Below are 26,892 nucleotides of genomic sequence, written 5' to 3' on the forward strand. Positions count from 1 at the left end.
GCAACAGAGAGCTTTCCTGGGCACGCTAAACTAAACGTAACTAAAACATCACTCAGGCAGAGCCCTGTTCTGTTGAGAAAGCATCTTTCAGAACCTAAAGTACTTGTAAAACCCAGAAAAGATTTTAGGATCACTAGTACCCCCTAGAGGGTGGCCCAGAGAACAACAAACAGTCTCAGATGTATCCCTGAACACAGCTCCATGTGGACAGCAGCATCTCAGATAGGGTCTGGCTAAATTGGGAGGTGACTGCTGCCTGGCTTCCCTTTCCCTCCCTTGCTGTATAACCCTGGGCATCACTGTGACTGAGATGGTTGGGAGTTTTGGTGGATGAAAAATGAGAGTAGAAGTGAGATATACTGCAGGTCTGCAGGTCTGTGCCGTATCCTGAACAGTATTATATGCATACCAGCAGCATGGTAGGGATTGAAAGTATTGGAGTTAGACTTCCTGCGTTGATATTATGACTATACTACTTGACTGGCTATCTCTTTTGGCAAATTATTGGACTTTGATTTTCTCACACTGTAAAATGAGGATAATAATAGTAGTTAATTCACAGAGATGTTTTAAGCTAAATAAAATAATACATGTGAAGTGCTTAGAACAATGCCTGACAAATAGTGTGTGCTCAATAAATGTTCTATTTGCTATCCTTGCAGCAAATTACTGGTATCCTTGAGCCAGAAGCACTGACTTTCAAATCACTTATCTAAGATTCTGGGAGGCACTTCTGACCAATTGCTTCCTAATCAGCACTCCTGTGATCCTGAAAGCCCCCCCGCCTATGTCTTTTATCCCTAGAGGCCCCTGAGGTTTTAAGTTATGTGTGTCTTCTTTTCTTAGCAATCAATAACCATTACAGAGAGCTCATGATTGCAGCTTTTCCTGGAGAAAGATGTTAATGGACTCTGTTCAGGCCACAGGCAGCATTTCCCCACCTAACCTAACAGCTCTGGAGTTTCCTGAAAGCCTAACCTTCCCTTAGAAAGTGATCAGGAAGCTTCCAACAAGCTTAGGAGTATAGTCAATATCTCTCACTCCTTGATGATAATTAGTAAGGAGACATCAGTTGTCATCAACAGTCCACACAAAGTCGTATAAGTCACATAGGCTGCAGCTTTGCCTGACATTTACTATCCACCATGTGTCCCCAGGAAAGGGGGGCGCTCTCCAGGTTTCTATGGCACCAGTGGCTAATTTTCTGGTCTTCAGAAAAAGTGGATACACAGATAATATTAAAGCAATAACACCATAAACTAAACCTCCACAGTAGTTCTCAGGAGAAGGGATAATTTTGGAATTATTGCAAATCAACTTTAAGAAGACCGGACGTCAGAAATGAGAGTAAATGACATTTATCTTTCCAATTTAAAATTTCTGTTCAAAGCTTTCAGGCTGCCAGCCCAGCTTTCGTTCTGCTCAGTAAGGAGCATGATCCCCATTTTTGTACTTCAAGTCACAACCCTGGCAGAGAAGGAAGTGGTGGGTGGCAAAATTCCCCCCGAGTTACATCTTTAATAACAAGGAACAGGAGTTTAACAAATTTCTTATTGAGTTTATTTAAAGTCACAATTCTGAAGGCCTAGGGTTGTCTGACAAAAGGATGAGATCAAGGAATTTTCTAGCTCACATATTTTGTTTGCTAGAGTGCCTCTTCGTGGTCATTGTAAGAACTTCATCAATGGATTGTCAGGTACAGTCTAGCCACACATTTGCATGCTATTAAAGGAATGATTACCTTTCTTCAGAATATGACTGCCCAATTTTAGTAAATCCCATGCAGTTTTTAAAATTCCACAACCATCTGTCATGACAGCTGCCTTGACAAAAAGGCACAGTGGCGATGTGTAGTTAGTCGATATTTGAGAATAATTGATGCTCTGTTGGGAATGCTAGTTTTATTTTGTTTTGTTTTGTTTTGTTTTAGACCACCATCACTATATTCCTGACAAAATTGATGTAAAATGTACTTGAAACTTTTTGGCACAGTACCATTTAGATAATATGTAGTAATAAATATGGATTCTGGTTTACTTTTCTGAGTATTTATTAAGAGTTTATTGAGCAAAAATTGATTTGAATCGGGCAGTACCAAACAGGAGTTGATCAGGAGCACAGGGAAAGCCTTTTCCCCCCTTTCTTCTGAGTGTTTTTTTTTTTAAATGACCTGAACTTCAACTGCAGAACCTTGCCCATCCTCTGTCCCCTGAAATATACAGTTGATGTCTCTGCTCAGGTTGTAATTCATATTTTTATATTCCATACTGTTTTTCTATGGATTGCCCTAGATCCGCATGGCTTAGTGGCCAGTGATTTGAGCAAAGGTTTTGTTCAAACTCCCCAAGCTGGTAAAGCTTCTGCCCTTGCCATTGATCTGCATGTGTGTTGAAGAACACAGTCCAAGCTCACTCAGCTTTCACTGTTCTCTGGGATTTTACTCTCTTTGAGGCTCCTGGGGCGCTCACTGCTACGAAGGTCTTTCCCCAGTCAGCAGGGCGGGTGTGGATAGCTGTCAAACCTGCCACCCTCCTCTCATTCCCAGTTCTCCTGACACTGTTTCCAGCCGGTCCACTCCTCACTCTCGTTGAGATTGCAACATCAGCCAAACAAAGATGCATCTTGTTTCCTATGGGCACTTCTGCTGATTAATCATTTGAGTTTCTCCTTCCCACCCCAAATCCAGCTCACTGTATGTCATTAAAAATGTAAATGCAAAGTTAGTATAAAATAAAAGTCTTAGAAGGGGCAGTATATGTTATGGATCCTAAAGCTCAAGCTTCATTGGGTTCCAGATAAATCCACCTCTGTCTAAAACAGAGAGTACATGACCCAGCTGCAGAGGATTGCCCAGTTCCCCCAAGAAACAGCATCCTTAGGGTTGTAAGAAGTTCAGTCTTAGTTTAGGCAAGTACCAGCATCAGGAAGGGTTTGCAAGTTGTGTGTGGGGTGGGCAGCAAGAAGTTCATGGGACTGAGGTGGAAGACAGAGGTACGTAGACTGCAAATGTAAAATCATAGCTTGCTCCATAACCAGGGACAGAACTGGGCCTCCAACAGGACCACTAGTAGGGAGAAGGTTGGAAATGCTTCCTAATATAAAGACAGTATTTGAAGGAGAAGCTCCCTTAGAAATAGAGCAGGTAGTAGCAGCATTTGAAAGGAGTGCAGGTAACATCGCTAAGGGCTAGGAGACACAGTATGGGCAAGCATGAAGAACACTATCTAAATGAAAAAGGTTCTTGCCCGGCTGGTGTGGCTCAGTGGTTGAGCATCAACCCATGAACCAAGGCATTGCTGGTTTGATTCCTGGTCAGGGCACATGCCCAGGTTGTGGGCCCAATCCCCATTGGGGGGCATGCAGGAGGTGGCCAATCAATGTTCTCTCTCATTGATTTTTTTTTCCTCTCTCTCCCCCTTCCTCTCTCTCTAAAATCAATAAAGAAAAAAAAAATAAAAAACAAAACAAAGAAACAAAATGAAGGGACAGACACATACTCATATTCACCTGGACAATGATGAACATATGGTGTACATTTTGGTGATATCATATTCCCGTATAAAAGGATCGCCTTCTTGATTTGTTCTTCTTACCATTATTTCTTCCAGAGAATTCACCATCACCACCCACCTCCTCTGCCTTGGGCTCCATATTCCCCTAAGTATTCATTTCCATTTACTTTTTTTCAAATTTCTTCCTTTTTCCAGTTATGAATATGCCTGGTACCCCACAGATCTTTCTGCCTCATTGCTTCCTACCTAATCACTCTAGACTTCTAACCTGCTTCCCTGTCTTCAGATAACCCCGGTACCTTCTGATCATAAATATCTTTCTCATTTTAATTTTTAAAATATTTTTCTTTATTGATTTTAGAGGGAGAGAGAGATAGAAACATTGATGAGAGAGAACATCAATTTGCTGCCTCCTACTTGCCCCCCACTGGGGATTGGGCCCAAAACCTGGGCATGTGCCATGACTGGGAATCGAACTGGCGACCTCCTGGTGCATGGATCAATGCTCAACCACTGAGCCACACCAGCTGCGCTGTCCCTTCATTTTGAACACCAGAGGGTTATTGTTTGCTACTATTTATGAGGTTTTATATATTATATGGAATTTCTCTTTTTTCATAAATTTACATAAAATATTTAAATTAGCATCTTCTGCTTTAAGTACACATTTATCATAATTCTTCCTTAAAGGGATTGTTTTAATTAGAACATCAAACAATCAGCTGCCTAGGTATAAAGTGCTGAGTCATTGCTGTGTGATCTCTTTTCTCTATTGACTCTTCAGTTTAGCAGCAAAAATCTCACCAGCGACAACCAGCCTTCTTCTTGATTTGCAACTTTTATTTAATTAAATCATAAAATTTTCATTTAGCATTTGAAAACTTTATTTCCATGAATGAAAAATAATTGCATGCAGCTTTAACAGTTAACCAAAAGAAAGCAGCGAGCATAAGAGAACAGGCTGAGAAGCTTCCATATCAGAAGTAGCTGAAATCATTCCCAGGACAATCCCGCACACTGTAATCAACTGACGGGGAGAAGTGGAGACAGCACATAAGTCACACATGAAGTGATCAAATCCATAATCCATAAATTATAAGGGTCTCACAGCCCTTAAAGGGAATTGCACTTCTCTGCTGAAGTTAATGTTCTGAAATTCTTCTAACCCTCTGACTTCTCTGTCAGGTTCTGAGGAATTCTAAAGATCTGAGAATTTTAAATTAAATTCTAGGAATGTAGAATTAACCAGGAACAGTTTACATTTTCTACTGCTGTCAACACATGGAGTATTTTGCAATTAGGGTGACTATTTTTCTGCCTCCTTCACTGAAAGAAAATAAGTAAAATAATTGTCTACCTTTTAATTAGGTAGTGAAATCAGTGTCTTTCTGCACTGAATTTCTTGGCATTTCTGCGGGAGACAATTTCACTTAATCCAGAATTAATGGTAATCATGTCATGTTCAAATTAAGGTAAGTACTTTTATACTACCAAGGAAATAACCTTATATAAACAGTGTTTTTTGCTTCTTAGATTATCCTCAAGGTTTAGACTCTTTTTTTAAGTAAGTAGACTAACATTTTATAGGGAAATACTAAAGCAAGGAGACTGTTTATATTTGTATCAAGCCAAAGAGGGTTTGAAAAACTATAATAATTTTTTTGTAGCATATGTCTAAGACACTACAGGTGATAAATTCTACCAGCAAACATTACAGAAAGAAGTTGCTTCTCTTCAAGGTTTTCTGTCTGAATGAAGAACGTGGGAAAACTGCCACAACTGTGTAGTAAACCCTGAGGAAAGGGTGTGAAGCTCCGGTGTCTGGAAGCCTCAACCAAGCCTCGCCCAGCCATTCTGGATGTCCAGTTTCAAGCTCTAAACAGAAACATATGGTTAAAAGTAAGTTGTTTTCCATAAAATCTATTAGCATGTTCTATTTCAGTTACTTATTTACATCTACTAATTACAATGACCTTTCTGGGTTTTGCTGTAGTACATTTATTCACATTTTCCCAGCCCTCCTTACCTGTGGGAGACTTTTTGCATGGCATCCCTTTTGTTAAAATCTGCTCTGCCATCTCCTGCCCCAAGGCAGGATATCTCTGCTTTATCTCTGCATTTTGAACCATTTACTCAACAAGCCAGTCTTTGTTGATCTTTTGTTCCACCTGTGAAATTGCTTCGGGGTGGTTACTCAATAACTTATTGCTTGGCAACAAATGATCTTGTTTTTCTGCTTCTTCCCCTATATATTGTGTGAATTCCCCCTGAATAAACGGGACTTGATCAGAACCCTGTCTTGTCTCCATTTCTCCTGTCTCTTGTCCCTCCTCATCCTCACTCCCCCTCTAGAGTCCTGGTTGCTGGACCTGCCAGATGGTCCCTTACCCATGGCTAATTAAGCAGCTATTGTAAAATAAATGAGCCTATCACAAACAAAAGAAAATCATTGCATTTTTCATTAAAGAAAGCCAGTTTGTTTGCACCGGGAGTGCTCTCTTCACTCTCCAGTATGAGACAGGGTCATCACTGTAGAAACATATCTTCTGCTCCATTCCAACAACAAAAGTGTATTGGGCAGAATTTCTTATAAAAATGCTTTGTGGGGGAAAGTTTCATATTAACTCAGTATGTTGTAGGCACTAAACAAAAATCAATGAACGGATGAAGGAAGGAAAGAAAACATAAATTCTGAAATGTAGCGAGTCCTAATTTTGTCGCCCTTTGATAATTTTGTCTCCTTTCACACTTTTGATAAATTTTCTAACATTAACATAATAATTCAAAAGTGAAATCAATCCTCAGATACAGTCAGTTATTGATTTGTAAGCGAAAACTTTGATAAAGTGGTCATGAAAAAAAAAAAGCTTTATCACTGGAAATGACACCTTTTCTGTAATTACCAGTACTATAATGTCCTTTAAAATACCTCACGAAAGCCCATGGGTTTGTATACAGTGGCCAAGAAAAAAGTTTTGTTTTTGTCATTATGTATTGATACTCTGACAGAACTGGATTCTAGCTCACTCCTTTGGTGAGACTGAGAATCTTGGATTAAAACATGCTCTGCTGCCCTGGCCGGTTTGGCTCAGTGGTTGGAGCGTTGGCCTGAGGACCAGAGAGCCCCGGGTTCAGTTCCCGCTAGGGGCACATACCTAAATAAATAAATAAAAATATGCTCTGCTTGCCCTGGCCGGTGCGGCTCAGTGGTTAGAGTGTCAGCCTGAGCATGTACCTGGACCCCTCTTTCACATTGATGTTTCTCTCTCTCTCCCCCCATCCCTCCCTTCTATTATCTGTAAAAACATCAATGGAAAAATGTCCTCAGGTGAGGATTAACGAAAACATGCTCTGCTGGACTATGGGTTAGAAATGGGTTAGCATATCAGAGGAAACAATTTCAACCATCGTATTCTTTTGATGAGAACAGAGAATGTTCCTAGTCAATCAATGAGTACATAAAGAACAAAACAGGATGCTAGCCTTTGAAAATTGTAAAAAGGTGGGGTGGCAGCCTACCATTTTAGTATGTTGATTGGAAACTGCGAGTCCTCTTGTCTCTCTACTCACAGATTTCTATAATTAATAAATGTCATGTCAGGATATCAGATATCACACATAGAGACACATGCACAGGAGCACATACACACACAGACTGCCACTGCTTGACTCAAAAATCTAAGGCGCTTTGAAGTTCCTGTGGGATAGGGTGGGGGAGATGGTTGTGGTTAAGCAAAGTTTTATCAGAAACCATTTTTCCTTGTAAACTTTGTGAACCTCTTCAAGAATATATATTGGTAAGAGATTTCCAAACATGTTTCAAGTGCTAGAGCCTTTATTCACAAAGTGTATCTATTAAAATTCCAGTAAAACCAGCTTATGAAAATGGGCTGTGCTGAGAGCCTCTTGTGTGACAGGCGGATTCGGTGGAAGTGCAGCTGAAATTATCTTAATCACACTTCTAGCCAGGAATAAAGACGACATAGTGATAAGTGCTCATTTTAAAAACATGCAATTGAGAGGCTTGGTGCTTTCAGCACCCACTCTGAGTGAGGAGCCTCCTACTCTGCGACCTCGGGGATACAGGTGTAGAAACAGAGACTCCAGCCTTTTGGGTGATCCTAGAGAGCCGGTAATATCTCTTTTTGGACTCAGTCTCTAATGCTGGTGTGCAAATTTGGCTAATTTGTTTCTCCCTCATCAATATTGATCAGGGAATACACCTTCTCAGCTGGTGGAAAGTCCTCAGGCTGATCAAGGCGTCACAGGAAACCATCATTGGGTTTTGACCCCTGAGAACCAGGACCAGGACTAGGGGGAGGTGAGCACGGCATTTGTCTCAGGAGCCACATTTAAAAGGGGCACATGCACACTCAGTAACTGTGATAAAGATATAAAACTAATTTTTCAGAATTCATGATGAACACAATGTTTTAAAGAAAGACAGCCTCTGACTGTGTACTTGCATGAGCCATTATGCTCTTCTCTCCTGAATCCCAGACCTGTGGAGAGCTAGAGAGTATCCTATTTCTGCTTCAAATAGAGAGTTATGTTGTTGGATCTTTTTTTTCATCCTCACCTGAGGACATTTTTCCATTTTTTTAAATTCAGATAGAGCAGGAGGGAGAGAGAGAAACATCGATGTGAAAGGGACACATTGAGTGGCCGCCACCCCCATGACCCAGCCAGGGCTGGGGACAAACTGCAGCCAAGGTGCATGCCCTTAGCAGGAACCAAACCCGAGTCTCTGTGGACTGCAGGTCGACGCTCTAACCACTGAGCAAAACCAGCCAGGGCTGTTGTTGGATCTTTTAAAGAAACCAATGAATGGTTAAGTGGCATCAAAATTATTACTAAAATGAACAAACAGGCACAACCAACAGAAGGGCTGCAAAGGACTATACCAGTGTGATGTAGTGAGGACTAGGAAAATAGGTGGGGGGTCTCTCCAAGGACCTGCAGATCTTCACTGGTGAAAAGAAATACTATGAACCTGCAATTAGTATTCAGGCAAGTATGGCTCTTTCCCAAGCCCATGAAATAAAATTTTCAGCCATCCCTGGACTATAGTCCAGGGATGTACAAATATTAAAATACATGGAAACAATTTTCTTCCCTGGGTTGTTCCCTTGTGGTGGATGAGTCTAAGATTTTATCTTTAAAGCCAACTTACATTTGGTAAGAGCTTTACGTATTATGTTATGAGTAGCACAAGGCAAGTCTGTTAGCTTCCAAACCTTAATATCTTTAATTGTCTGGGTGCCTGCAATTCCACAATCATTATATCCCTTTGGACCTCAGAGGTCTTTGAGGACCTTCAGAACTTACTGAAGTAATACAGGTATGCCTGACCAAGGTTGCCCCTTTAAAGTGCTTTCTGTTAACCCCTAGCAGATGTTAATACAAGGAGAAAACATGCTCCAGTGGAAACAGGACCTAGGAGAGCACTAGTGCCAGAGGAAAATTTAACCAAGCACCGTTAATGTCATAGTGAAAGGACAACAAGGACAGACTTTTCCAAAACCAGCTTAGCTAAGAACTGGCCTTTGATGGGTAAATAATGTGTCAAACAAGCACCAGCTAAATCATTATTATGCCTATAATTTTATGACAAATAACACACGTCCGAACATGAGATGTGAGTGCCCAAACTCTCCTATACAATCTACATTTATAACATATTATGATATGTACATCATCAGTAGTGAGTTAAGTTTATTCATATATTAAACAAATATTTATTAAGTTCCTCTTCTAAGTTTCTTATTTAACTCAAAAGCCAAAGGCCCATAAGAAGCTTGCATTCTAGGAAGTGACAAATATGCCCCAATTCTCCGTACACCTCTCACTGGCTGCTGTCACTGTTCATCACTGATCACATGCTCGGGCGCCCTCCCTGGACTCGCTTCTGCAGAAGTGCACCTGTTTTGCATGTTAATTTAAGGAAAGCATAATTAGAAAAGTAACTGCAACAGTACATGAGGCATAGCTGATACTTAACACATATCAAGTGCTAAATATACACCAAACACTGTGCTAAGTACACTTACGTACACTTTCTTATTTAAACCTTAAGGCAAGTATATAACACTGACATTAGCATCATGTGATTTCATCTTGCAAAATCTTAATATAAGCTTAAAACATTATCACACAATATTTTCCATCCATTTGAGTGCACAATTAAGACTTGTTTTTATCATCTTGGGGTCACTACTGGTATAATAAAAAGCACAAATGGATAAAAATAATAAACCACCATATAATGAGAGAAAGATGATCTATCTGTCCCTAAATACTCAAGTGAAGTTCAGTAGAAGCATTTCTGCTCTAGGTCATGTATGTGTTCCTGGGGATAGGGTGGCAGTGGGTTCTACATTATTGTGCAGGAAAAAGACAGGGCTCATGGAACATGCAGAGGTTGGGCAAAGCATGCAAAACCTCGGGAGCTGGGTAACCAGACCACCGTAAACCCCCCAAAACCCAATTTTAAAATACTGTTTTCATTGGCATTTGCATCTAACAGTGGTCAGTTGATAGTTTGCCTCAAAATGTAAGGCCTATATTCCCTCCTTCAAAAAAGTTGCATTGGGTAACTTCATCGGCATAATCTTATCAAGAATGTTTTCTTCATTATTTTTTTAAGGACATGACTTAGTTGATAGTTTTTTAGTCTGCATTCACAGTTTTTTGGTTTGTTTGTTTTTAGTGAGCTTAATGCATTGGAAATCATGGCTGTTGTTAAAGGCACTAAACAAGTCACTACTTGTGGGGACTTCTGCGGGATTGTCAGTTTATTTTATAGGTCTTCATATTTTGCTAAGAATATATATTGCATGTATATAGCTAAAGTTATACATTACTAAATATATGTATTTCTAAAGTTATTTTAATAAACTTTTCCCTTTAGTGTAAATTGATATAAATGGAATCGTACAGTTTGCTTGTGGATTTGGTGCCTTGTATGTGAGATTTATCCATGTTGTAGATATCAGTATTTCATCTATTATTCTTTGTCTTTGGTGTTCATTGTATGAATAGCAATTTGTTCATCCCTTTTTCTGTGAGAACATTATTGTAAATGGTTTCCAATTCCACATGTACACATTTCTGTTGGGTTTATGCCTATGACAGGAATTGCTGGGTCACAGGCCATGTATATGATCAGATTTAGTATATAGTACCATTTTCTCCCCATTGTTATACCATTTAAATTTTTATTAGCTATGTACAAAAGTTTCTGTTGTCTACATTCCCAATAATAATTGGCATTTTTGTCCTTTATTTATTTTTTATCAGTTCATGGGAAAATAGAATACAAATAAAAAACAGATTCATGGCTTAATGAACCATTGAAGGTGAATAGTTTGTAATCACTGCATTGGTTAAAAAATAAAATTGCCATTTCAAGTTTCCTATCATTATACCCATCCACTTACTCTCCCCCGAGTGAGCCACTTTCCTGACTTAAAAAAATTACCTCTTCCTTGCATGTCATTATATTCCTACCCCCAAATATTTATCCCTCAACCCTTAGTCATTTTTTAACTTTAATTTTTGTAAGAAAAAGATACATATATTTATGTGTATATTGCTGTTTGAGTTAATTTTGTCTATTGTTTGAGGAATAAATCAAAGTTCTTCTTTGTATATATAGGTATCTAATTGTTATATCATCTGTGAAAAGGCTGTTCTTTCTCTACTAAATTGCCCATCACTTTTGTAAAAACTCAATTGGCCATATACACGTGGTTCTATATACCTCCTTATTTAGGTCTTTTAAAACTTTTCATATCATTGCATTATCATTTTCCATGTAAAGTTCATATTTTGTCAGACTTTTCCTCTAAGTATTTTATATTTTTAGTGTTATTTCATATTATATTTTAAATTTTATTTTCACATTGTTGCTAGCATATGAAAAAATAATTAATTTTTATTTTTGTTCTTTACCCTGTAACTTGGCTAAATCTATGTATTTACTTTACAGAAAATTCTGCTGATTTTTTTATTAGGATAGTTTTGAATCAATAGATCAGTTTGTGACATGATAACCTAACAATAGTGAATCTACTGATTCACAAACATGTATTGCTCTTCTCTGATTTTTCTCACCGATGTTTCTTAGTTTTCTATGTTTAGGCTTACTTTTTTTTTTTTCAGATTCATCCCTAAGTATTTCACATTTTTATGCTATGTACATGCTATTTTGTTTGTTGCATTGTTTATTCCTTGTATATGGAAACATAATCAATTTTTGTATGCTGATTTGTATCCTGAAATCTTACTAAATTCACTATAAAAATTTTCTATAGATGATTGCGTCTTCTGTATATCAAGAATTTATTTTTTTCTTTATATTTTTTCCTTTATTGTAATGGCTATAATCTCAAGTCAATGTTTAATAGAAATGGTGGGATTGAATATCATTGCTTTGTTCCTGATATTAGAGGAAAAGAGTCTTTTACCCATAAATATAATGCTAGCTGTAGGGTCTGTTTTTTTTTGGTTTTTTTTTTGGTAGATACTTTTTTATCAGGTTTAGTAAGTTCCCTTATATTTCGAGTTTACTAAATTTTATCAGAAATAGATAATAAGTCTTTTTCAAATGTTTTTCCTGCTTCAATTGAGATGATCATATGATTTTATTCTTTTAGTCTGATAATACAGTGAGTGAATTAGCTTGAGTGATTTTTTAAAATGTTAAATGTGCCTGTATTCTTGGGATTAACTCTAACTGGTTACAATGCATCATCCTTTTTTTTATATATTGTGAGATTTAAAAATTTATGCACCTATGATTATTAGAAGTATTGGCAAGTGTTTTTTTTCTGTTGTAATGACTTTGTCTAGGTGTGTAACAGAAATACTGCCCTTATGAAATGAGTTGGAAAGTATCTATTTTCTCTCATATTTTGGTAGAGTTTATATAGAACTGGTATTATTCTATCATTAAATGTTTGGTAGAATTCATAGGTAAAGCTATATGGGCAGTGTGTTCTTTATGGAAAGTTTTTTTTGTTTGTTTTTTTTACTACAAGCTCAATTTCTGTATTACATGGATACAGGGCTATTAGGTTATTTCTTCATGAGTAGGCTTGGTGATTTTATAACTTTCAAAAAGTTTACTATCTCATTACATGGTCATACTAAAATTGTGTTTTTTCATAATATTCTCTAATTATCAATTTAATAAGTGTATAATCTCCTGTGATGTCACCTTTCTGATTCTTGAAAGTCTGTGCTAACTCATTTTTTTCTCATCAGTCTGGCTGAAGTTTTATAATATTAATCTTATCTACAATACAGCTTTGCATTAATAGATTTTCCCTGTTATCTATTCCATTGGTGGCCAATCTACTATTTTATTTTTTCTGTTTCTGCTTACATTGAGTTTCATTTGTTTTATTTTTTTTAAAGTTAAAGTTAAGGTTATTGATCTAATACCTTTTTTATTTTCTAACATAAGCAGTCAGTGCTACAAGTTTTCCTTTCATTACTAATTTCATTATTTCTCACAAGTTTTGATATGTTTGTTTCACTTTCTTGTAACTTAAAATACTTTCTAATTTTTCTTTCAGTTTTTTTTTTTTTTTTTTGATTCATGGGTTCCTTGGAACTTGTTATCTAATTTTTAATTGGGGATTTTTCTAGTATCTTTCTGTTACTAATTTTAAATATAATTTTATTTTGAGAACATATTTTGTTTTTGTTTTTTTTTAATCTTCACCGGAGGGCATTTTTTCCATTTTTTGTTCAGATAGAGTGAGAGGGAGAGAGAGGAAAAGAGAAAAAAACATCGACGTAAAAGGTAGTGCTATCTGCACTACCCAACCAGGGCTGGGGACAAACAGCAACCGAGGTACATGCCCTTAGTGGGAACCGAACCTGGGTCTCTCTGGACCACAGACCAACGCTCTAACCACTGAGCCAAACCGCCCAGGGCTGAGAACATATTTTGCATGACTTCTATTCTTCTATTTCATTTTTTTTTCTTTTATTGATTTTAGAGAGAGAGAAAGTGAGAGGGAGAGAGAGATAGAAACATCAACATCAATGAGAGAGAACATCAGTTGGCCACACTGGGGATTAGGCCCACAACCTAGGCATGTGCCCTGACCAGGAATCGAACCAGTGACCTCTTGGTGCATTGGGTTGAGGCTCAACCACTGAACCACACTGGCTGTACCGACTTCAGTTCTTTTGAATGTATTAAGACTTTTTTCTCCAGAATATAGTTTATGTTTGTATTTTTTTCTAATTGTGCATAAACTAATATTTTATTTAACTAACATAGTTTGCTCTGAAATAGTGCTTGGCTTCTTGGGTCCTGCCATCCTTTCCTTCCCCATGTGTAGATTGAAGGCTTGATGGTATAAACTCCTGTTAAACTACTCTGCATCTTCTACCTCATTTAGCTTTAGGGCTAGTTTCCCTTCAAACACACATTAACTTTTAAGTCAATCGACTATTGCAAATGAAATTTTCTTACATGTAAAGGATGAATATCAGGAAAGATTGGCTCAGTCCTTGTCTGTGGCTCATCACCAAAGTATCCTTTATTCTCCACTCCCAGTGTATCTCCGGGTGAGCTGTCAAGAAGGAAGTAGAATATTGACACAAGATATGGGATAAACCTGTGGTTAATATTAAACCAGCTAGGAGATTTTTAAAAGACAGACACTCAGGTTACACCCTTATAACAACTAAATATGAGGTAAGAACCAAAATTAATATTTTTAAAGAAATCCTGGAATTTCAATGTGCTACCAAGTTTGGGAAACATTGGGATAAACATTAGAATTAGAAATTGATTTACTGCTACTCTTACTTGGTCTTCAATAAGAGGTTATACTTTACTTCCATCAAGTATACTCTATAGCCACAAAGCCAATAGAGTCTCAGTAATGGTCTTCTTCAACACATAAGAAAGACAGACATACCTCTGGACTTGCTTCAATTTAATACATTTTTGGTAGCGAATTAAAAATACGATACACCCACTACCGATAATACCCAGGACAAGTACAACAACCAGGATGGAGACATCTGGAATGGTAAAAAGACACAAGCTTCAACCAGAATTTCAACTTTAGGACAATAGACTATCAACATTTAACTGAGCTGTTACAAACCTGGTTCTCTCTTCCTTAAAAGACTTTCATTCGCCCTCCCCATAATTTAAAATATATAAGTAAAGTAAAAGGCCAAAATATTACACAAATTATCATATATATACTAGTAATTAACACTCCACCCAAGATTCCATTGTGTTTAAGGAAACCACAATCAACAGAAAAGTTTTGATTCTCAGTTATTAACAGACTATAGAAAAAAACCTCATTGAGTTATGTACTCTTAGAAGACCTAATCTAAATTTCACTAGGAGAAGATACATTAATTCTAAAAGTCAATGAGAGTAAATTCAAATGTGGATATTTAAATATGCAAAAAAAAGAAAGACCATACAAATACATATAGAAACAACATATACGTAGTAGACTCAGAAAATAAGAAAGAAAGCATTTTCACTAGCTAGATTTTTGACATATGCAAGACAGTATATTTTAGGATACTCACTGGTAACATTTAAGGTTTCTTCCCAGCTCACAATTATCTCTTCTTCCTCACAATGGCACTCGAGTTCACTGCCATCCACCTGGAAGAGCAGCCAATCATAATTTTATCAAGTGACCGGCATAAGCTGTGTTTTGCACTTCACTTAGCTGAATGCTAGCTAGTTCTACATCAAACACACGCACACAAACTTTTTATTACTTAATTGCTAAACTGCATACTAAAATCAATTTTTGAAAGAAATAAGCAAACAAAATAGAAGAATCAACCAACTTTGAAGATGGAGTTTGAACAAGAGAATGATTCTGACTAATTCAAAACCAGATAAACAAGATGGCTTGAGTTATCTTTCCAGAAGGCATCACGTTTATTAAAGGAACAACCTTGCTAGAGTTGAATATATCACAGCCGAAGAACAGACTCTAACTAGGCTTAATAATAATAAGGAAATATTAATGTGGGACAAAAGGGATGGAACAATGTTCAGTTCATCAAAGAGTATAGTTTAATAGTTAAGAACATACACTCTCTGTGTTTACATATCAACATTCTTTTCACATAAACTAAATGTGACTTGTTCTCCATCTGTACAAGTAGGCATAGAAATAGGACTCACCTTTTCAGTTGTTATGAAGCTTTTAAAATTTAATATATATGTAAAGTACTTGAAAGAGTACCTGATACATATAAAACTCTATATCAGTGTTACTGATTAATTGGGCTTAGGAAAGATGTTACCCACAAACATGACTGCTGGGTACTGCTATTATAAAATAGCATTAAGTAAAAAATTTATAATGTTTTCATAAACGCTTCAGACAAATGTTGACATTGATGTAATTTTACTATAAGTGATATTATAGTAAGCTAAACCTAAAGTTTAACCTTCATATGTACATAAATTACTGGGTTTCTAGATTACTGGTCTAATAATAAAATGTACTTGCAATACTGGCAATATCTATATGTAACACCTGGTTTGGTTTTTGGATCAATTTTATCTATATGTGAATAAATGGTTCCCAAATGTGCATTTGATTTAAAAATCACTATGCATACATATATGTGTGCAAACACACACACCTACACACACATAGGCCCAGGAATAAAAAATCCTATGTAAATAAATGTCTGGTAAGACATTAATTTAAAAAGAAGTAAAATCTTACAGCATTTTTATTGCACTGATAAGAGCAATTAATTGAATTGTAGACCTTTTCCATATTCATACATTCACCACTGCTGCACACCTAGAAATGAAATAACAATGAGAAGTTGAAAAGACTTGCTCTTAGAATATACATAATTTATTCTGTTGTGAATAATCACACGTAGGATCTTCTGTGGAATAAGAAATCAATAAATGTTTGATGGTCATTTGAAAATAATGTACTGTACATTCAAATATTGTTATACACAAACTCTTTAATTATTAAAATGTCTATGTCTTATTAATTCTTCAAACATCAATCTGCAAGTGTTTTTGGTGTCATATCCAGAAAAATCACTGCCAAGACAACTGTCAATGAGTTTTTTCCCTATGATTTCTTCTATGTGTTTTACTGTTTCATTCCTTACATTTAAGTCTCTAGTTTATTTTAAATTTAATTTTGTTCATGGTATAAAATAAGTATCCAATTTCATTCTTTTGCTTGTGGATATCCACAAACCTTTGCATGGATTTATTTCTCAGCTCTATTCTGTTCCATTGGTCTATATGTCCATTTTTATGCCAACACCATGCCGTGAAAATTACTATAATTTTGTAATATAGTTGGAATAAGATGCTTCTAACTTTGTTCTTTACTCAAAATTGCTTTGGTTATTTGATGTCTTTGTGGTTCATACAAATTTTAGAATTTTTTTGGAGGTTTGATAGGAATTACATTGAACCTGCAAATTATTTTTGGTAGTATGGGCAATATGACAGTATTATATCTTCCAATTCATGAACACAGAATATCTTTCCATTTCTTTGTGTGTTTGATTTCTTTCATCAAAGTCACATTTTTCAGTGTAAGATTTCATCTCCTTGGTTAAAATTATTTTTAAGTATTTTATTTTTTTTGATGATATTGTAAGTGGGATAGTTTTCTTAATTTCTTTTTCAGATAGTTTGTTTTCATTATTGTTGACTTCATGTGTGAGGGTAAGTATGCATGTTCATCTCTTTCTATGAATTCTTCCTGGTACTGAGTTTTAATTTTATACATTCCTCATATCAAGGGCATTTATTATTATTTCTTTATATTTACATTTATTATGTTTATTTATCTAGAATTTCTAGTAAATATGTATTAGATTTCTTAAGACTATTTTTCCTGTTTTTATTTATTTTTTTAATGTCTTTATATTATTTTTCTGTGTTAAAAAGTTTAGTTTCTAAGTTACTATTATTTATGTAGTATCTATTTGAAGGCTTACTGCCCAAATTAAAAATAAACCAACAATCATGATTTATTTTTTACTTTGAAGGTATTGCTTCTTAATTGCAGATCATAACATTTTTTATAGATGTAATATTTTAAAAATAGTATTAATTTTAACTTTTTCCCCCAATAATATTTTTCTCTTTTTTAATGCATATCTGTTTCATAGTGAACTATCATCTCTGATTCTTCAAATTCTTCTCCACTGTTCAATTATTTTATATCTGTTGTTGTTTGTACTATTTGCTTTATAGAGCATATTTTCTTTACACAGTCATGTGTCACTGAATGATGAGAATATGCTCTGACAAATGTGTCCTTCAGTGATTTTGTCATTGTGCAAACATGATAGAGTGCACAAACCTAGATGGTGCAGCCTGCTACACAGCTAGACTGCAATGACACGGCCTATTGCTGTTAGGCTACAAGCCTGTACATAATACTATAGACACTTATAACACAATGGTAAGTATTTGTGTATGTGAACATAGAAAAGGTACACTAAAATATTATATGAAAGATAAAATATGATACACTTGTATAGGGCACATACCATGAATGAAGCTTGTGAGACCAGAAGTTGTTCCGGCCAGTGAGTGAATGGTGCGTGAATGTGGAGGCCTAGGACATTCCTATGCACTACTGTCGACCTCATCAACACTGTCCCACAGCTCTTCTGCTTCCTCCCAACAGTGGTGGAAACAGAACATTGAAGCTGTCAGGGGTGCTCCATGAACAAGGATGTGGGCTGAATTAATTGGAAATACTGAGAAGAAGCTGACTGGAAAAGGCAGAGATCATAACAATAGTGACTGGCAGGAGGGAGTGAAAGGTGACCTGAGGATCAATAGGAGCAAAAAAATTGAGATGGAGAGACAAAGGGACATAGGGGATAGTCATGGCAATGTGGTTTCGTCTGGTGGATGTTGTTGCAGTGGCCAGATTACTGAATTTTGTGGTATTCATAAGAAAAGAAGGTGCTTAATATGGAGAGAGTGGAGAACAAAGGACCCATTGTTTTGACTTTGGAATTTTGTTTTAGGTTCCATTGACCCTACCTGTCACAAAGGGCTCTATTATAACATTAATGGATGAAATAAAATTTACCTATCCTTTACATAATTACAACCTGAAAATATTTCCAACATACAGGGACAGGCTACACAGAAAGCTTTCTGCTAAACTGCCAATGGCACTTAATAGTTGTTAAAAGGTGAAGGGATTGGGAAATACAGATTGGTAGTTACAGAGTAGTCATGGGGATGTAAATTGCATAGGGGATATAATCAAAAATATTGTAATGACTATGTATGGTGCCAGGTGAATACTGGAAATCAGGGGAACACTTCGTAAAGTATATATGATTGTCTAACTACTATGCGGTACACTTGAAACTAATACAAAATAAAATAATAAATAAATAAATAAATAAATAAACAAACTAGAAAAATCATATTTAAAGAAAAAAAAAACTTGTTAAGGTACCTCCTGTGAACTTGTGTCCTTGTACAGGCTCTTAGGTCCTCAATAAAGAATTTACAGCAATCTGTTCTGAAGACAGTCAAGCTAGCTCTAGGGCTGTAGTGTCCTCTGACTGTGTAGTGCTGTGGCAAAGGCTCATCTCTGCCCAAAGCAAGTCAGTGGTGACAAGCTGGGACGTAATCTGTGCACTCAAAATTGAGGTACTGTCAGTAAGGGGGAACCTATTGCCAAGTCCCATAGATATTGCTCCCATCAGGGAAAAAATTCTTCTGAGCAATATCTCCTATTTCTCACAGGAAATTCAGCTCCATTATAATCTAAAGGTACCGCCATTGTAGATGCAGTCTGTGGTTGACCCAAACATCGTTGGGCAGCATGTGACTATACATGATTGAACACTGGGCAGCATTGTTCTCAATCCCATTTAGATCTCAACTATAGAGAAATAGTGAGATATTTCTTATTTTAATTTTCCCATTTTTGTATGTTTAATAAAGAGATAACTACAGAGAGTTTTACAGAAATTCTGTGCAGAGAAAAGACTAGTTTCCTCCCTTTCCTGCCTCCTCTCTTCTACTTCTCTTCCCTCTCCACTCTGTCCTTCTCTTCTCTTGTCTTTCTTTTCTTTTCCTTTTTAAAATTACCTATATCCTACGTTCTGTAGCATAACTAAGGAAAAAGGGCATCCAGGGGCAGTGGATATGTTCGCCCTCTTGTTTTATGCCAAATTAAAATTTACCCTGAAAACATAACTACTAAGGGAAATTAGAATGTTTTTTATGCATTTCAAGTTCCTTATGTCTAAAAATAGTATCTTACTGTAAAAATAAAATGAAAAATTCTGTACCTGGTGTCTTTGTGATACTGCCATACACCTATTCCCTCATTAGGAATTGGTTCAAGAATTGACACCATTGTGTCCTGGCCGGTTTGGCTCAGCGGTTGGAGCATTGGCCTGCGGACCAGAGAGTTCCGGGTTTGGTTCCCTCAAGGTGCACATACAAAAAAAAAGAAGAAAAAAAAGAATTGACACCATTGTGATTGGTGAACTTCAGGACTAAGCCTTTTCTTGAAAGAACAGGCACTCTATGTAGTGGTACATGGTCACAATGTACCTATAAGATCAAGACATGTTCCTTAACAACTGCTCCCCTATCACCCTTTTGCTCAATTCCTGTTGCTCTTAATGGGGTTCCATGAAGGGGTTGTCATACTTCTGCTTTGTAATTCTGGCTGATTTCCTTACTTAGAGTGGATAAAAAATTGTTTGGTATTTCTTTTAACTTGATGCCTCACATCTATCTTGTTGAAATTTCCCGAACTTTCTACCTTGTGGTTGGTACACATAACTCAATTTTCATAAATAGAGATGCCTTACTATTTTGATGTTTATTTAGTCATTTTAATGGGAAACTATAGAGTTAAAGATTTGGACTTGAAATGTTAGTCTCCATTAAGTTCTTAAACTTGCATTCTTCTTTTACTTTCTGAACATTTGTTTTCCAGTTCATTTCTCTATTATATTATAGGAAGGACATTTTGATGTTCATGGATTTCGGCATATGGAAGGGAAGACACATTACAGAATAAATGATTCAGTTTCAAAGAAGCTGATTTTTTTTATAAAGCCTTATATGTTTTCCATATATAGGTGTGTTTATAAACCTTGATGAGTGGCTATTGTTTTCAGTATGTATTCTAAAATTTAACTTGGAATAATAAACCCTTTCCAATGTGGCCTCATTCTACCTGTTCAAATTATTTCATTCCAGTCCACCCAAAGCTCCAGTCACACTGAAACTTTCAGTTATCTGAATATGCCATACACTTTGTAACTTTGCATATTATGTAGGTATTTCTTTCTAAAATATCTTTTCTCATTTTCTGTGTGTTAAATGTTTTTCAAGTCAAAGCTGAAATGTCACTCATTATAGGATGCCATTCTGTGCTCTACAAGTGAAGTCAGTCCTCTGGATTCAAATGTACATCGGTCACAACACTATGAAAGCATTTGTGTTGGATTGTAATGATGTGTTTTATTTAATCCATGGCATTCTCAAATATGCTCATCTTTGCATCCTCTGCGTCCAGCACAGTCACTGGCACCAGAGTGTGCCCAGTTAATATGGCCGAATGAATAAAATAAATGAAAAAGGTATGGCTACTTGATAGTCAAATTAATTTTAAAATTCTGTCTATAATTTTATTAGATGTCTACTGTAAGATACTATTTAAGCACATTTATAATATTTACATATCATTTTGTATAATTAAAATGGAACAAAATGAATATTTGTGAAAATGTTATTGCTACTCTGCTCAATAAAAAAAATACCAATTATATTCTGCTTTCTCATATATAGGTCCTCTGGAACCAATTATAGGGTCCAAAGATGTTTTAAAGTATCTGAACCAAGAAGTTTTGATAAAACGAAGAGTCTTCATCTTACCATTCTATCTCCACATTTTGTTCCAGGAGCAACCAGGCCCAAATCTTTAGAATTGAGGTATAATAAAATGGTTTTGCAATCAATGGTGACATTCTGCTTTGGAGCCTCAAGGTGATAGATCTTTTCTTCTCCCAGAAAAGATGAGTGCTGCCCTCCGGTGCAGAATAACTTTCCACATCTGACATCTCTGAAGAAAAGGGACAGTATTCTCAGACTGGGGACCAGAAACAGAACTCTGGAGACTAGGCTTGCCTGGCCACTCTTTCCTAGACCCAGGTGTGCCAGCAGGCTGCAAGGGGCCAAGACAGGCAGGTAAACTGCTGAGCAGTCAAGCCCCACCCAGGGAACTCAGATGAATAAGTACAGATGTAAAATGATCATATATATTTTTTTATATCTCTATGGTTCTCACAAATCAATATTAGCTTAAGTTTACCGAAGAATGTTTTTATTAGTAACTTGAATTAGCATAGCTTTAATCAGGACACTAAGATTTCTTTCTTATTCTCTCTTGCATAGAGCACATCCCTTGATTTCTCACAATAACATGGTTGCTATTATTATAATCTCCATTGTGTTTTTATTTATTTTTAAAAAATATTTTTTCTTTATTGATTTTATTTTATTTATTTATTTTTTTAGTTTTTATTAATTTATTTTTGTTACAGATATTTCCTTTTTTTCCCCATAGAGAGAGAGGAAGAGAGAGGGAGAGAGAGAGAGAAACATCGATGAGAGAGAACATCGATTGGCTGCCTCTTGCATGCACCCACTGGGGATCAGGCCCACAACCTGGGCATATACCCTGACCTGGAATCAAACCAGTGACCTCTTGGTGTATGGGTCAATGCTCAACCACTGAGCCACACTGGCCGTCCGGGCTATAATCTCCATCTTGAAGATTAGGAAGTAACTGGAACTGAGGGAAGTTAAATGATGGCCCATTTAGGAGCAAAGCTGAACCCGACAATAGTTTTTTGCTGCTGTTTTCAGGCCAAATCCTGTTTTCTGGCATAAAAAACTCTGCCAACTATCAGCAAGAAATAGAAAAGTATGGCTCAACCCGCGCTTTGAAAAATCAGGTCTAACTTTCAGTTTCAGTTTCTACTTTTCTTTTTATGGCCTCACTCTCTTTTTCTTTTTCCTTTTCTACTTATTTTCCCCCTCCTCCTGTTTGCTCCTTTCTCTTTATTGTAGCTTTATCCCTCCCTTTCTCTATTAAGAATTTAAAAGGTTTCCCATCTTTCCTGCTTACAATCCATGCCCCTCAGCTAGTAAATACGTACACAGACGCCAGCTGACAGTCAGGGAGGCCTGCACTCCCCCCTCCTGCCTGCCTCGCCCTACTCACCTCAGTAAAGAGCAGGTAGCAGCTGTCAGAACAAGAGCTGCTCTGAGTTTGCAAAACACTCTTGGAGGGCACTTACTTCTCTTCACAGGGAATAAATCTGTTCTCCTTGTTTTTGCAGTATCCGAATCGATTTCCCTTTTTATTCATCATGTAGCAGATATCAGAACTGTCTTTTGCCTCTGGGATGCAAAATGGTATAATAAAAGTAAAAACAATAAAAGCATGTATATTGTTCATTATAAAATACTTTATTTTTCTGACGTAATTGAATTTCAGTATTATGTAATGGTGAAGTAGAATGGGATAAATAATTTAAAAACTGTTCTATTCTTGCAGAAAGATATTTTAGTATGGATATAAAAAAAGTCATAACCATACCTTAACCCAGATATAATGTCAATTTATATGAAAAGTAATATGTGAAGAGATGTTAGGTAATATCTTGAAAAAATTCCACACATGACATTATTACTAATTTTGCGCCTAGTATAGGCCAATAACAGAGAAATGATAGCTCTTAGCATTATAGGGCATCCCCTGTAACTGTCCCTTACCGTGATCAAACAATTCAGAGCACTGGCCATCCGGGAGGGGACACTGCCCCATGAAGCAGTAGCCTTTTGCATTCTTGCAAGGAAATCCATTTGCTTGGAATTGGTCCTGAGGACACGCAGAAGAGTGGCCAGTACACACTTCAGGAAAATCGCATTCATCTTTTGCTGGTCTGCATACAGACCCTGCTTTTTTCATCTGTTGAAGAAAATAAAGATATTAAATCTTGGACTAATTTAGGTAGGTAAGGTTCAGTAAGTAGGAGGAAAGTTGACCCATTTAATTAATCTCAAAAATGTTTTAAGGCTGAATCATAACTGCCTTTTCCATTCCACTGAGAATTATCATCATTTGTGAATGTCTTGGATTTTGTTAATTTAAGCAATGCCAAATTTGTAACTTGGTATTAGAACTGCATTGGGCAGAGTTGGGATGGACATAAACAAGAAATAAATAAATGTTCTGTTCATCTGGTCTTCTTCAGTCCCCCCACCTCCCACACATGCACACGACTGGGAGCCCCTGCTTATAAGGAGGAAACTTTCTTTCCAAGAAGTAAGATTTCTCCCTTTGAAGTCGAAAAATCCCCTGCCTGCTATTGGAGGGCACTACATGGAAGTATTCTCTCATTCAGCCACTCAATATGCACTTAATTGTGCCAAGTTCTGGAAAGATTTCAAGCTGAACAGAATATGTTTCCTTTCCTTTATGACGTCACAACATAGTGGTGTAAAGAAGTGTCAATAAATGCTTACACAGAGCCATTTGGATTGCTGGTTGTCTTTCCTGTAAATACATCTCCAGTTCAAAACAATCCCCTCCCCTATTAGTTCTCCCTTGTTGGGATGCCCTCCAATCCACACCCCCACCCCAAGCTGAGTTTGAATAGGTTGATAATGACTTATAAAGGAGCAAGAGTAATGTTCGCCATGTAACTCCATTCCTAAAACCAAGCATTGCTTACCCATTTCTCCGCTTCCCAGACCAGTCTCAGAAGAGGCTCTATTGTGTGCCAGCAAGCCTAGCCCCAGTCTGGGGTTAGCGGTATAGGGTTTGGTGCTAGCAAGGGGACTTACCTGACAAGATTCACAGCACTCTCCTTCTGCACAAGTAAATCCTGGCTTCAACACGCATTTTTCTGCATCACAGCAAGGATTAGTGCACTCCTGACAATAACCAAAAATTAAAGATCAGACATTGGATTGCAGTTTGGCTCCTGTTAGAAGAGTTAATTAGTTGTGCTTCTGTGTAATTTAGCATCACTTGTCTTTCAGAGTTAAATACAAATGCATGGTCCTTCTTTATGACATCTATACAGAGTGGGGAAGAAATAAGTTTACAGTTGTTAGTATGGAAAATAATACAATAATTAATAAATATTAAAAGAATAAACTGTTTCTCATACTCGTAACTGTAAACCTACTTTTGCTAAACCCTGTATAAAGACTACAGCTTGCCAGTGGTGTTGGGGACTTTTACTTTGTTTCCTTCTCAGTTGATACTGAATAGCCAGAGTATCCCAGAGCAGCATAAAAAGTCCAGAGTTTGTGACCTCTCATTCTCCTAATGACTCTGTTCTCTGGGAGGGTCTTGCTGCTTCTCTATACTAAAGGTTTGATGTGAGATAAATACAACTTCTGAAGATCTAATTTTATACTTTCTTCAAGATGCCAAGTATTTCAGGCCGATGTATTTTTAGTGCGTAATTAAATAATAACAGCAAGATGGACACTTAGGTCCTATCTGCTCAAACAAAATTTAAACTGCAAATAAAACTGTATCCTGTCATGTAAGGTACTTCATGTGTTAGAGTGAAACTGTAGGACTATTCCGAAGAAGGTGCAAGGGCAAAGGCATCAATTTCCAAAGTTAAAGTGTCTTTACATTTAATGAAAGACATTTGAAGACTTGATGTGCTATAACCTCTGGACATATCACTGTTCCCACTCTGATTGTGGAGTTTCTTAATTGCCATCATATTAGACTTTTTTGAATTGTGCCATGTATCAAGTGTAGATGCTCAATCCAGTCCTTGGACCCTCAGCATCAGCATAATCAAGTTGGTAGGAATAAAGGAGCTCAGCCCACTGCAGACCAACTGAAACAGAATCACATTTTATTTCATTTTATTATTTTTAATCCTCACCTGACGATATTTTTCTATTTATCTTCAGATAGAGTGGGAGGGAGGGGGAGAGAAAGGGAGAGAGAGAGAAACATCAATGTGAGCGGGACACATCGACTGGTTGCCTCCTGCACGACACCCACCAGGGCCTGGGATAAACCACAACTGAGGTACATGCCCTTGGGTGGAATCAAACCAGCGACTCATTGGTCTGCAGGCCGACACTCTACCACTGAGCCAAAGCAGCCAGGGCAGAATTCTCATTTTAAAAATATCCCAACTGATTTATATGTACTCGATAATTTGAGAAGAAATTGTCTAGGACATTTTCTTGAAAGAAATAACTTCTATGTTGGAGAAAAGCTGATTAAGAATTACTTTAACAATTTCCTCAAAGGGTTATTCTAAATGTTTCAGAAACCAAGACCGCAGTAAATATGTGAAAAGTTAGAAAGTTCCTGCTCAATTAAGACAGTTTTCTTATAACATGGACTGTCCCACTAGGCTATAGGCCAACCTCATCATTTCCAGAGTAAAACTAAATTGACTGTGAAGAATTTTGCAGAACAAATTCAGATGGTGCATGAGAGACTAGACAATGACACAGATGGGCCCTTCTCACAAGAAGAGCCAATTAATATATAAAGCAGACAAAAGTGATGGAATGCACCTCCAGCAATAGCATTATACCCCATCTATTACTCAGTAAGAAGCCTTCGATGGGGCTGCACCAACAGCCTGTCTCCAAACGAGAAAAAAAAGCACAGTTTTTAAAACTTTCAAGGAATATCATGGTTAATTAATGGCTACGTCTCTGCCTAGGTTCTAGCTGAACATAAGCCTTGTCCTTAAAAGACAACATCATTTGCCAATACCTGAATAGGGCCACAATCGCATTCTTCTCCTTCATCCAAGTTCTTGTTTCCACAATATGAAGAATCGCTTAACTTATAAGAAAATGGAACATTAAACATGCATGTTGGCTTATTATCTTTCAGGAATTGCTCGTACTGGATTCTGTTGCATTTACTGAATTTTAGTGCAGGAATGCTAGAGATAAGTTAAAAGTAAAGATTCATCATATCAATGCATACTAGTAGAACAACTGTGAAATGTTACAAATAATTTAGAAAGAACAAAAGTAAATAATAAACTCTAAAAGCCCATTTACTTTTCTTACTCCTGCCTTACTATTATAGCAGAGTAACTGGGCTCTTTATTATAGAAAATGTCTTATTGAAACACAGCCAACACGTGATATTTCAGAGAAGAGGCTCTGACTGCATGCCCTCCAGAAACCCCTTCCGAAGCCCACGGTTTAGACTGATTGTGCTTGCTGCTTCCATATCACTTTTTATTTGTTTTTCTTAAAATAATCTGTTGACTTGTTCACCATCATTATAAATTATAAGCT

At 36.8% G+C, this 26,892-nt stretch overlaps 1 protein-coding gene across 1 annotated transcript in view; it reads right to left on the minus strand.

Moving 5' to 3' along the window:
- Positions 1-4,437: 4,437 nt before the first annotated feature.
- The window catches only part of ADAM7 (ADAM metallopeptidase domain 7), a 61,305-nt gene continuing 38,850 nt past the window's right edge, over positions 4,438-26,892 (minus strand). Inside the window, exons 12-22 of the mRNA XM_036282178.1 lie at positions 26,354-26,528; positions 24,430-24,519; positions 23,356-23,551; positions 22,878-22,980; positions 21,451-21,637; positions 16,259-16,339; positions 15,093-15,171; positions 14,456-14,561; positions 14,005-14,104; positions 7,032-7,088; positions 4,438-4,539 (exon numbers count right to left, since the gene is read on the minus strand). Coding sequence (XP_036138071.1) covers positions 4,438-4,539; positions 7,032-7,088; positions 14,005-14,104; positions 14,456-14,561; positions 15,093-15,171; positions 16,259-16,339; positions 21,451-21,637; positions 22,878-22,980; positions 23,356-23,551; positions 24,430-24,519; positions 26,354-26,528 — 1,276 coding nt within the window. The remainder of the gene's footprint in view (positions 4,540-7,031; positions 7,089-14,004; positions 14,105-14,455; positions 14,562-15,092; positions 15,172-16,258; positions 16,340-21,450; positions 21,638-22,877; positions 22,981-23,355; positions 23,552-24,429; positions 24,520-26,353; positions 26,529-26,892) is intronic.

This window comes from Molossus molossus, unplaced genomic scaffold (genome assembly GCF_014108415.1).
Source record: "Molossus molossus isolate mMolMol1 unplaced genomic scaffold, mMolMol1.p scaffold_m16_p_4, whole genome shotgun sequence".
NCBI lineage: Eukaryota > Metazoa > Chordata > Mammalia > Chiroptera > Molossidae > Molossus > Molossus molossus.